General features: G+C 36.9%; 1 protein-coding gene across 1 annotated transcript; it reads right to left on the bottom strand.

Moving 5' to 3' along the window:
- Window positions 1-1,806: 1,806 nt before the first annotated feature.
- yipf3 (Yip1 domain family, member 3) lies at window positions 1,807-13,602 on the bottom strand. Its single transcript, XM_034003361.3, has 9 exons — window positions 13,207-13,602; window positions 12,212-12,415; window positions 11,843-11,949; window positions 9,574-9,619; window positions 8,788-8,880; window positions 8,347-8,478; window positions 7,904-8,017; window positions 3,193-3,316; window positions 1,807-2,886 (listed from the first exon to the last, which is right to left on the bottom strand). Exons 1-9 carry the CDS (start codon window positions 13,276-13,278, stop codon window positions 2,756-2,758), a joined length of 1,023 nt encoding a protein of 340 aa, XP_033859252.1. The 5' UTR covers window positions 13,279-13,602; the 3' UTR covers window positions 1,807-2,755.
- Between the last annotated feature and the right edge of the window lie 108 nt (window positions 13,603-13,710).

Raw genomic sequence — 13,710 nt, 5'->3', positions numbered from 1 at the left:
TAATGTGATATCTTGTAACAATTGTAAGTCGCCCTGGATAAGGGCGTCTGCTAAGAAATAAATAATAATAATAATAACATTGCATAAGCAAATGAGATATCCTTTTTTTTTATTTGTTTTAATATTAACCATTAATAAAAGAAAACACCTGATTTAATACATTTTCATGTATCTATTTCAGTACAATATAGTTTATTCATTGTAATAAAGAAATAATCTTTTTTTTAAAAAACATTTACATTTTATTTCTGTTTCTTCATAAAAATGTTTTCTGGAAAGAGTCAAAAAATACATTTGATTCATGTACTAAGGGTTACTCTTAAACAAATTCACGATACAGTTCTGGTGTACTTATTTATGGTAAACTGAGCATGACCTAGAAATTCGTCTGTCAGCTGAGCAGAATATCCCAAAAACAGGGCTGAATTCGGAAAATCAAAGCAGGCCAGAATTTGGGACGTTATCTGAAAACCAAAGCGAAAGCCAATTCTTACATTTCATGCATAACATGATAATTTAAACCAAGTATTAGTCATCCTTAGTTTCTTATATTAGTAAAGCAAAATACCACATTATATTTTAATTGAAAGGTTCTGGAAAGCAGAACTCACTCTCTCTGATCACAGTGTTAAAAATGCCTCCACGCTTTCCCACTCGTGTTGACGTCAAATTCCTCCAATAGACAAGGACCAATCAAAACACGACTGTTACGCGGTTCCATCCCCAAAACCGGGCCTGTGTCATACCTCAAAATGGCGTCTTCTCCACATGTTTTCAATGTTATTTTAAGAAATGCAGATAAGAAGAGCAGTTTCAAGAAATGCTTAGTTAACTCAAGGATATTTCTAAAGCACTTTGGTTGTAAGTAACTTTAGTATTGCAGCGTGCACATGGGTAGTTCACACACCGGGCTGGGAGGCAACATGGAAATGCAGATGCTCAATCCTGCCGCCCCTGTGAAAAGGAACCAGTGTCTCTCCTGTTTGTTTTCTGACTGCTCCCGCTGAAACGCGACATTGGCGTCTGAGCGGGATAAGAACAAAACCTACAGCATCCAGCAGGAGCAGTTAGAAGAGATGGACCAGTAGATCCGCTGCAACCCCGACCCATCCCAGATTCGGTGGGATTGCATACTGGAAGACCTCCTCGGTGGCCGTGACGATCAAGTCTGGTGCCTTGCCTGCGGGGAGTTCGGGCACAAGGAGGTACGCTGCCCCTTCCTGAAATATGGGAGGGATCAAAAATTTCACGGTGCTTGGACACCTCTGTAGACAACAGTTTCATTCATGGTTTTTCCTGGCAAGCATGTGTTGTCAGCACTTGGCTGTGATTGATTAATCCACTGACGGTACCATGCAGCAGCCAGAAAAAAAAATTCGATTTGAGTGACACCGCGGGACTAGCGGTATCATCCCGCACTGATCTGTCCAACACCATATGAAAGCAATGGCAGCGATACAGGCAGCAAAATGCTTCGCATGCCGCGCCACGCCTGTCTAAGGGGTTAGCTTTTTACTTCCATTATTTTTTATTATAAATATTGACACTGAATAAGTAACATTACAAGCCACTAAAAGAGAGTTATTTATATCTGGTGAAAAAAAACACATTCTAATGACAATTTGGAGCAAATGTCTAAGAATCTAACCTAAGAACTCCCAAGTAGTTTGATTCTCATTTTGTAAAAGATACATTGATGTTTCTCCTTTAAAAAAAATTACATTAAAGACTGGAGTAAAAACTTTGAAGACCCTTTGTGTCAGGATATCAACAAGCAGCAGAAAGTAACAGTAAAGAAACTTATAGTCAAACTTCTTGAATATTTTATTTTTTTATTTTCTGTACAATAACTATAATATATAAGAAAAAAAGTAAACCCATGATAAAGGAACATTAATGTACAATCCAATATTAACATAACCCCATTCCCAAGCTATGAACGAAGACCCAATTCAACAGGGAATCCATATGAAACTACAGGGAAGTAACTGGAGATCGTTGCACCATAACTGCAGCACAGTTCCCATTAATACACTGCAGTTCAATGGAAGATGCTGGGAGCCATTGAGACGTGACACTGACTTGATCTCTGTATATCAATGCCATAAAAAGAAGTTACATCTAGATCCTGAAATATTTTTTTGTTTGTCTAACAAATCTAATTTAATAACAGACCCCTAATCAATACACTTTTTTTTTTTTAATACATGAAAAAAATCAAGTAAAATAACATAACATAACGGACCTAGGAATGGTGTGAGATTACATTATCACATATGTGTCTTGCTCTCTAATGACCCACTGTCAAGCCCTGGGGTAAGGCTCTGATGCAAAGCTACCAGGCTGATGGAAAGCTACCATGCTGATCAATAGTTTCAATTTACAGTTATACCGATGTGTGAGTGAAGCATTACAGAAACATATCGAATTAAGCAACCCGTAGCACATCACAGGGCAGTGAAGACTGATGAATTTAGGAATAGCTTATGATTTCAATACAGATGGCTGTTGGTTTATTAAGTTTTCTTTTGACCTCTTACACTGCACTAAAAAACCCTTACATAATTTATTTTCAAATATAAAATGAAGATGTTGCTTATTAGATGTTTACCAGAAAGAGGTTAACCATTAAAACAACATGAAATAAAAGTAAGTCAAGGAATAAGAACAAAAACAGCTTTGAACTGAACTCTGCCCTTTGCCAAAGATGGACTGTTAATCATTGCTTGTGCAGTTTCTAGAGTTCGTTTTGTTATTAATGGGACTGCAGAGTGATGCCGATCATCTTTACTGTGGCATTCACCAGGGCCACTGAAACTTCAGGGATGTCCCGTGCAACTCGCTGAATCGGGGGCACGTTGGGGCCTTCCAGGGTATCCAAAATACCTTTAGAAATATACAAATATTACATTAGTAATTTAACCTTATCAGTTTTGTATTTCAGTAAAGCTCTTGTGAAAGACTGACCAACTATAAATCAAAGTCAAGTTTTAAAAGGTGGGCCCATAATGTGATATTATCATGTAGACTTTCATCACACGTTGCTTACATATCTTGCTCAGTGGACAATAAAACTCCAGTTTGGGACAGTTCAGGCTTTTCAACTCGCAAACCAATGGATATTATACTGCCTACTGATACCATTCAACACGTATATGGATCTCAAATTAAATAAACCCAACAGCATCTCACCTTCGACAATCTTGTGATAGGCAAAGTGCAGGTAAAGTAAAAACAGCATGTGCAGAGTGGCGACTGTCCCACACAGGATGAGACGTGGTGTATGCCCCACAGTGCGGGAAATCAGAGCAGCAACCTACAGCACCAAGGGGGAGGGGGGGGGAGTTAATCCAGGACTCAAATTTGCAGTACTGCAGTAATCCACCTAGATGGTGGTGTTTAAAATAAATCCTCAGATAAGCGTGTAAAAGTATTTAAAATAATACACAGTGTGTGTATATATATATATATATATATATATATATATATATATATATACACACACACACACACACTACATAGAAATAATTATGACGTTTTAAAACCACAGACACCTTCAAATTATTAGTAAATTGCAACATCATATATGCCACTGACTCACTAGGTCAATGTACAGACTAGTTTAAGTATAACTCAAACACCATCATGAAGTCAGTATTTGTCTGTAACCAAAGGCACTGATAAAAGTATGACTTTACAGTGTAAAATGCTGTAAGGAAAATAAAATGCAGATTTTTCATGGTAAATTGCAAGAAGCTGAAAACAACTTTTTACTTATGAAATCAGGTCTCGGCTCGCCAACGCCCACCATTGCTACAATACACATTCCAAACACTAATTTTTCGCAGTTCCCAAAATATTTTTAAGACGGAAAATCGGCTACAGACGGAACACTCCCACCCGTCTTCTATACGCCTGTGTACAGTAGTACTTTGTACAGTAGTACACACCCACTCGATATATCGTGGGTGTCGGGGTCCAGTACAAATCCGCTATATATATATATATATATATATATCGAGGGCCGCGATATAGCGAGAGACCCATAGAAAAACAAATAGGCTAATAACAAATACTGTACAACCACGCCCTTGTTTTACGGGGGGCGTCAGAATCCTCTATGCAACCCGCTTTCTAATTTTTTCAATAAAAAGCAGTGCACTGTTTTAATTCGTACTGCAGAGGGTAATTGCTTCTCATCAACTTCAGTCTCCAATTAAACTGAATGCGTCTTCCTCTCCTTTCTCAAATGCCCAAACCCGCTGCATTGAAAGAACCCCATTCTCAACATTAGAGAGCCAACGTCGCTGCCCTGTGACTTTTGCTAGTGTATTGCTGCCACAAGTGAATACTTTGTTGGCTAAAATAAAAACCGCTTCAGCAAGTAGATATTTAATTTGCTTTGTGTTATTGTGCAATGCGTGTGTATACGAGAACAGTACGATATTAATGCTTTGTTTTTATTTGTTTTGTATAGTTTTGTTTGTGGTGTGCAGTACAAAATAAAATGAACAGTAATTCTAAGTGAAATTGTTTATGTATATTGCAGCTAAGGCATGTGCAGTTAAGACTATAAAAATGGGGAGCCAACTCCAGCACCGTGATATAGCCGAATCTGCAGTATAGCGAGGGGCGACATAACGAGGGGTGGGGTGTACATGACAGTGGCACACATTTGATATTTTGACTTGGTGTGGCTTCCTTACCTAGCATTTGCTCAACGAAATCCAGCTCCTCCCTGATTCAGGCTTTTTTGATTTTGCAATGTGCAGGATAAGATGCAATGCTTTCAGGGCTTTTTTCTTAAAACACACATCTTGGCGAATAGATTTCTTTTTTTCTAAGAAATAAACCACAGCTTTTGTTTGTGCATTCCGGGTAATTAAATGCCTTTTAGATTTGGAAGCCTTCATGCTTTCCTTTGCAAGCATTTCTAGGCACAACACACACTTTGGAGCTGGGTTGTTTTCAGTCCCACACACAATGAAGTCAAACTCAATGTAACTGTGGTCATATTTCCTCGATACAGTTTTGCTTTTCTTTAAAGGTGGAGGCATTGGACTTGTACTTCGATCACTAGTACTCCCTCGTTTTAAAAATGTATCAATTTTAACAAATGCTTTGCGTAAATACCAGTGATGTAGTCCAGACCAAAATTGAGACCAAGACCAAGACTGGATATGCTAGAGACCAGTATATATGCAAACTATATAGAAAGTAATATTCAATGGCTCATAGGCTTCAATAATTCTATATTCATGTTTTCACATACATATAGGATTGTGCTTCTAAAATTACTTAATCTTTCACATCAGACTAATAGAAAAAATAAAGCAATACAATGCATCCACTTTTAAAAATATTATTTTTTTATTATTAATTATTATTATTATTATTATTATTATTATTACCACTACGACTACTATTAATATAAGCATGATATAAAATTATGCATAGGCAGAAGAATGGTGTTTACTTGATAACTTTTCACAGTGGATTAGCAGAAGACACTGGTATAACCAGATTACAGTATTGTATACATTCTGCTTGAAATTAACTATTAGAATTGCGGGTTTAAACGTTCCATTGCTCAAAAAGTGAATGTATTGGTGATATATATATATATATATATATATATATATATATATATATATATATATATATAGAGAGAGAGAGATATATATATATATATATATATATATATATATATATATATATATATATATATATATATATATATATATATTTAGTGTGAATGCCAGCGCTACAAAAGTGTTTGAAAAAACATTAAGCACAGGGTGCTTCGTCTTAAGACAACTGCATACAAAAGTCTCCTCCAGTGGACAGCCACAGCGAAGGGGGAAAAACAACAGCAACTCACGTTAAAATCAAGTCCATATCCACACAGAGTTCTCAATAAAAGCAATAGTCTTTATTTCCTATCTTTAAAACTTCATAGCAAACATAGCTTTAGTGACATTTATATATAAAAAAATATTATTTCATATTGGGCTGATGTTTATCTGCATTTATTTCTGAGATCTGACCACTGAGCTTGTCTTTAAAACTGTTTCCTAATTTAATCAGGGTTATCTAACGACAAAGCGAGTTGAAATATTGTGTTCGCTAGCTTTACATACAAGCTATACTCATGTCAAATAATTGGCTTACCTTAAAAAGAAGTTCCCCACACTTCTGACACCTTTGTGTGGCAATGCTTGCAATTTACCGTCCATTATTTATTTATTTTTCTCATCAATTTAAAAATTGAGAAGGCAAATTTATTGCAGAAACCGAAACTGAACTGCAATTTTTTAGATTTGCTGCAATTTTTAATGTGACTACAGTGAGTATTTGCCGGTAATTTAGTAGCAAAATATTACTGAAAAATAAATAAACAGAAAAGGAAACGTCACGCTCACATTCTCTTTTGCTAGTACGGGATTGGCACATCTTCTAATCTCTCATCTCTCTAGCCAATCAGTGGCTCGTTGCTATGGTTTTACCCATGGTAAGTGTGTGGTCTATGTTGAGAGGATGTTAAATGCTACTAGAGTGATAATCAAGCATATTGTCCCTGACCACATTCCGGCGCCTCCTTAAGACTCACCTCTTCAGACAGCACCTGTAGAACTCCTCTGTTTTTCCCCTGGGACACATATCACCCTTCTTTAAATGTGCTTTACTTGCTCTTATCTATCCCCTATTTTACTGCATTTAATCCTGTACTTCAGAGTACTGTAATATGCCAAGTGTTTAATCTGTAGTATTTTGTATTTAATCATATCCTGATGTAACTATCACTGACACTGTTATCTGCTGTATTATTGAATTGTATTTTGTCACACTTGTACTTGCTTGAACCAAAGTCATTGTATTTATCTTGCTCTTAATTGTATTATTACTTGTACTGTGATGTATTTGAAATGTATTTGCTTACGATTGTAAGTCGCCCTGGATAAGGGCGTCTGCTAAGAAATAAATAATAATAAATTGTCAAGACCGTCATGCCGAGACTGAGATCAAGACCAAGACCTGGTCTCGAGACTCCACCTCTGGATGATACACACTACCAGCCTAACTACCGAGCACTGGTGAGGTGACGTTCAGTAGGAGCATGTGATAGCTTTCTGGTCCAGACCATTTTACATGCGGGTGGGGGGGGCTACATTGTTGTAATTTATTTATCATTTATTTGTCTAGTAGTGATCTTACCTTTTGTCTGTTTTGTTTTCTCAGATTAAAAATATTTAGGGTCATTATTTTCCAATTCATTTCAAACTAAAAATATGTTTATATTTTACTTTGTATGGTTCTGCGACCCACCCCAATACCTCTTGCGACCCACAGTTTGGGAACCACTGATGTAATAAACGCTATATTTTTTACATTAAAAAAGGTAACATTCCCACTCGTGCATCACTTTAATTAGCAGTTTTTAAACTATAAATAGCCTGGCTAAACAGCGGTCGGGAGTTCAGTTTGAAGAGACAGACAAGCAAACCAAGTGCGAGAAGGAGAGCAGGTCAGGAGAGGGGAAGAGGAAATGGGCTCGCCCCAGGTTCGGCTGCTGGAGCATATCTGAAGCGTCTTGTCTCCCAGAGACAAATATAAACTTTTTTTTTTTTTTCCCAGAATAAAATAAATGCAGTTTAATGAAAATTATAGCCGTGGCAAAATAAACTTTTAGGTGGTATAAACTCAATTGGCTGATTTCTTAAATGCAGTTTATAAAGTCTAAACAATTCAAAAAACTAAAGCTAAACCTAAGATAGAAGAAATTAACTTCCTGTATACTGGACTGTCAAACATAACTTCTGGAGTGTAACTGTGTGTTATTAGGCAGATATATACATTCAACAGAACTGTAGCGTTTTTTGTTGTTGTTTTTTTTAGCCCTTACCATACGTAATGTTGACAGTCCTCCAATGACCAACCACAGGATGTAGAACAGAGAATGGAAGTGAACACTGTAGGTCACGAAGAGAACAACACAGTGTCCGAACAGACCATAACCCTGTAAAACAGCATGTACATACTGTATATTAGAAAAGGACTATTTATTTACTAGGTTCAAGAAAGTACAGATTCAGATATAAAACAATGATCTGTGGCTTTAAGGTAGTTGTGCAATGTTAAAAATAAAAAAAAATACTAGTGTTCAGGAACAACGCTGGGAATCAAAGTGTTAATGAATGAAACTGGCAAACACGTGGCTATGATTGTGAGTTAAGTAAAACACAAATATACTTTAGGTAGAAACTTAGAATACAAAAACAAACTGTCAGTATAAGTAAAAAATTGATAGATGTGTATTTAACCATAGTATGGTCCTTTAGTACATACCAGAAGTGACAACATCTGCAGCATGGTGATCTGAGCATTGCACAAGTACGCCAGGAAATAGATAAAGGAGGAGACGCCAATCCAGTATCCGAAACAGGTGCCTATAGCTGTGCCCATCAATGTGCCTTCTCTCTGCAGGGAGATGCAAGGGAGTCTGAACTGTGAGGTGTGGCAACAATTAAGCAGCTAAAGTGTTTATTAAAATTATTTTTTCTTATGCATATGTGATATAAAGCGGTTTCTCTAATGGTAGTATTTGGTATGTTTTTTATTTTAAAAAAAATCATGTGTGTTTTTTTTTTTTAAACACAAATATCATATTGTTCTTAGGTCCATCAATAGGGATTACACAGTTTTTTAGACTTTATTCTAAACCGAGTCCACTTGTTTCCCAATACTTCAGAACACTCTTGCAAAAAAGGGTCTGAGTTCGTTCCTTACGATGACAGTTCCAGAAGTCTTCATTCCATGCAGGAGAATGGCAACCAATGTAAAAACAAGCATCAGGGGGCCATACAGTTCTCCAGCAATTTTCTAAGGGTAAAAAAAAAAACATTACTATATATTTTAGTTTATGATTGGGTAATATCAAATGTTGAATCTACAGTTTAAAGCTACCAGTGCTTTGAATTAGAAAACAATTACTATTCCTGTCAGTTTCATATGAAACACCATTTACTTCAACTGAAAGTAAAGTGCTTTAATAACTTGCAGTCAATTATATCTTCAATCCCTAAAATAAGTTGGGTTTCAAAAGACAATGCAGGATAGATATCTGGAATGTAAGGGTTCTGGTCACCTGAACAGGCTTTTAGTCAGAACTTAAACCACAAGCATGTTTTTAAATAGATTTGTTTTTAAGTCCATACGGTGCATGCACTGCCGTAATTAGCTATGAAGACACTGAGGTTGTGTCCACCGATTTGGTTTTTTTTGCATCATAAATGCTGACGCTCATGTAAAAATTCTGGTAAAGTACAAAAGATTTTCTCTGCTGGTTTGCCATGTAACACAGATTTGGAGCTGGAATTGTAAATACCAATCAGTCATATAAATACTGCCAGCTATAGCCTGAAACCTAAGTTTGACCTCGGTAGAATGCCAGCTCTGGTTAAAAAGAAACATTACTATATATTTTAGTTTAAGATTGGGTAATATCAAATGTTGACTCTACAGCCTATGGCCCAGAGTGCATGGTTTTAAATCAGATCTAAAAGCCACAATCACCTGTGGGAAGTTAATTATTCGGACGGGTATCAGAGACTCCAATAACCTGCAAGAAAACAAAAACATCATCTTATATACACAAGTGACGCTGCAAATAGTGAATAGTAAATGTCACTGCAGGGTTTTTATGAACTTGTAATTCATTCTTTTTTTTTTGTGTTGTCATTTGAATGGACAAAAGTGTACTCTGCTGGGCTCTTTATCCTTTAGTTTTTAAATCTGTACCCCTTCTGTTGGGAGGTTTCAGCTAAAGTACCTTTTACAATTTTCGCTCTACTGAATGGTACCACAGTTGCAATAAAAGGCAAAATTATCTGATTAAACATTTTTTTTCCTGTTTATTTAATATATAATTTTCCACAACAGTTTGGGACTGACAGACTGCTGGTTTAGACAGAATACCAAATAGTAGGCTTCATTCTTAAAACTTAATTACACGTCTTTGGATGCACAGAATTAAAATACAGTATTTAGGAATCTCTTTGGAGACACTGATATTCACTTTCTATTTCTAAGTTATTATAAATAATACAAAATAGTCTGCATTGTAAATTTTATCAAGTTACCATTTACTTCCCTTCTCGGCATATTTCTGTGAGCCGTTTAAAATGTTTACAATTTCAAAAACATCAACCAAGACAAAACTATAATTCACTAACATTGATAACCTTTTTTTTTTAAGCCAGCAAAAGAAAATATCCAAAGTGACTCTGTATAACTCATATCTGTCAACACTGAGTTTTCAAAATAAGGGAGCTTTTGTAAACTGAAATCTGAGTGCATACCTACAAAGGCATACAACTTTTCCACTTTATTACTTGGTAGAATGATAGACTGTGATACGTGCTTTTAAAAAGGACAACTATCACAACAGAAAAACAACCATTACATGCTTCACAATCCAATTCTCTCTTGGCCCCTGTGGTTCTTATTGTACTGTTGTAGATGGCTGGTTTGGCAGCAGCCAATACTTTGTAAACAGGTCAATAAGTCCATCATAAAAATAAAAAAGGCAAAATACAATAAAGTGGTATTGGAACGTTATTCATACACTGCACATGTTATCAATCAACCTGAATTTCTAAAGCAATTGACTGCAATTTGTGAGTCTGGGAACGTCTACTACAGATTTGCTAAACTAGTCACAACAGGTAACTTTCTTCATCTCCGTTTTTCCTTTGGCAACGAAAGATGTCATTGATGAGCTGGTTTTCTGAGCATCATTGGCTTTTTGGTATTTTTGTGATCTCTTGTGCTTATCACAAACATCATTCTTGATCCCATGTCCCACCGTTAAAATCAGTCCTGCATAGTTTACAGAAAGTATGCCTTATATCAACGGTGCTTAAGGTTATGTGAGAATATGTTGCAAAGAAACTTGAAATTTGCATTCATATTTGTGTTTTATGGCACACCAAGCCATCGTAGACAGTCAAGCTTGTCTCGCGCACTGAATGCATGCCTGCCATAGGGCTCCCCTGGGTCCTAAACCCTACTAGGTACATATGGGGATTGCAGTAACCACAAACCGTACATGACTTTTGTTGAAAGTAACAGTTTGTTGACATAAAGGGGATTAACAGTAGAGTTCTGAACAAAATACAGGAGAAAATCATTCCCGGGAGAAGTGTCCAAAAAACGGGAGAGTCCCGAAAACAAGGGAGTGTTGACAGGTCCGATAACTTTCTGTCGCCTTTCACTTTCAGTAGACTCTTGTGTTTTCTTCCTTGGTTTTTTGTTTTGAAAGAAATGTATCCATTTCAAACATCAAAAACAAATTCAGCCAGACACTATTGCTAATAAATAAAACAAAAACTGTCAAAGTATTGTGATTGCTATTTAATGTTTACTGGAGCATTTATACTTCTAAAAAATGCAGAAACACTGTGCTTCACTGATACGACAAGTTGAAAACAGCAAAGATCATAAGCAGCACAGAGCCCTCTCCAGGCACAATCACCAGCTTTACCCACCAGTAAATTATTATTATTATTATTTATTTCTTAGCAGACACTCTTGTCCAGGGCGACTTACAGTTGTAAACAAAAATACATTTAAAGAATCACAGTACAGGTAATAATACAATTAAGAGCAAGATAAATACAATGATATATCAGAGTGAAAATCCGCTCAATCAAAATCACGCATGTGTACAGGTGTAAAGTGCCGACGTGATAGATTATGTGGGGTTCTCCCCCCAACCCACCCCACCCCACCCCACCCCACCCCACCTACCACATAACCCCTATGACCCTTAGAAGTACCTTACCTGTTCCTGACCTGGATAGGCTCAACATCAAAGTAGGGTCTGAGGATGTCGATGTTGGCATACAGGTTAAAAGCCTTTGATGCCTGCCTCTTACCGGCCTGCCACACCTAGGAGTCAAAAGCAAAAAAAAAAAGAGACTAATTCTCAGGGCTGTTAATATCTACTAATACCTTTTTTAGATAGCCTCCTGTTGTTCTGGCTTTACTTAAATGCATGTCTTACAAGTACGGTAACATAAAATAAAATAAATAAATAAATACATTTACAGGGGAATTTATAAGATGAACTTAAAGATCCTAATTGGGATCTATGTAAATGATCTAATCCAAGGGCTGAACCGTCATTCCTTCATGGACAACCTGGTCTCACCTCATCGGCAACCTGCCGGCTGAGCTGCCCCTTGACCCCCTTCATGCCTAAGAACTCTCCGTCATCCCCTTCCTCTGTCGCCGCAGCCTCCTCCGACACCTCCTCTTCCTCTTTCATTCGCTGATGCATATCCCCCATGTCCTCGAAACTCGACCCTGAGGTGTCGTCCATGTTCTCCATGTCGATCACCGCGGAGCCACCACCCTGCAGTGGAAAAATCAAGCTTTGGTCAACTGAATTATCCAGCAGTGCTGCATCTACAGTGTCTCCCAATTCAATGTAGTGTGAAAGTCTACACAATGTCTATTGTACACTGTACGCTGTTGTACAATTCAAATATCCTTTGATTTTGAAGTATCAGAAAAATATATATACCAAAGTACAGGGATGGAAATAAGACTCCAATGCTTATGGGTTTGATTCATTCCTGGTTTTACTATGATTTTAATAAAACTGAGCGCTTTTTTTATTTTTATTACCTATATACTGTAGCTAATCAAGCTCACATTAAAACCTGGAATGGGTCAATGCAATAGGAGTCTTATTTCCATCCCTTTAGTACCATATTACAGTAAAGACACCAACTGACTCCTTACTGCCTGATAACCATTTAAGGCTATGTCTTGAGAATTACGTTTTTGGTTATCATGAAACTATGCATGGTTTTGTAATGGTCATCTGACAGCTCGTATTTCATAGTTTTAATCTAAGATACAAGTGTACACAAATACCTTAACAAAGTTATTAGCAAATAATAAACCAATCTGTCAACGAACAACGCACACAGTAAGTGTAGGGTTACAGTTAAGGTTTGTACTGATTTTAATGTAGTGTATTTTTATAACCGTGGAAGTGCTGCACATCTTAAATGACTGTTTCGTTTTTAATATCTTTAATATAATTTAATACTATGATACTGCTATACATGACAAAACCCGGCAATTTTGTATCCCAAAGAACTGCTGAATTTCATCTTTTTTTTTTTTTTCTTTTACCTGAATCGGGTTGTCATCGAAGCCTCCCCACGACTCTGTGCTGTTTGTATTCTTGTTTTCGGTTGTTGACATCTTCGTGGTTGATCAAATTCTTATTTTTCAAGACAATTTTCTCTGACGCTTGACTACTAACATGTAAAGATGTTTATTTACCGAACAAAGCACGGGGGCAGCGGTGTCTCCGAATTCCAAACGTATTTTACCGACAAACACACACAAAAACAAAACGTATCAACACAGCCAGCGTATGGTGTAGCCTGAAGGCGTGGAGATCCCGGGAGCTCTCGCGCAAATTGTGGCAGTCCTTTTCATACTCGCGAGAATCGTGTTTGTCTTTTCCGGGAAGCCATCTTATTAGTGACATAGTGACATATATAAAAAGAAATTATGTATCTACACAATATCTTACGGTTTATATGGGTTAATTACGCAGCCATACAGTTGCAATGCCCCACACTGTATGCTGGTGGTTTACTTTCAGTTGGTCGTGCTGGTGGAGAAACC

This window comes from Acipenser ruthenus, chromosome 5 (genome assembly GCF_902713425.1).
Source record: "Acipenser ruthenus chromosome 5, fAciRut3.2 maternal haplotype, whole genome shotgun sequence".
In the NCBI taxonomy this organism is placed as follows: domain Eukaryota; kingdom Metazoa; phylum Chordata; class Actinopteri; order Acipenseriformes; family Acipenseridae; genus Acipenser; species Acipenser ruthenus.
This window is presented reverse-complemented; position numbering and strand designations above follow the sequence as displayed.

Coding starts and splice junctions, on each gene's coding strand:
- yipf3 (XM_034003361.3), bottom strand. CDS start 13,278: ATGTCAACAACCGAAAACAAGAATACAAACAGCACAGAGTCGTGGGGA. Junction 12,416..13,206: donor TCGATGACAACCCGATTCAG/GTAAAAGAAAAA, acceptor TTTCCACTGCAG/GGTGGTGGCTCCGCGGTGAT. Junction 2,887..3,192: donor CTATCACAAGATTGTCGAAG/GTGAGATGCTGT, acceptor ATATTTCTAAAG/GTATTTTGGATACCCTGGAA.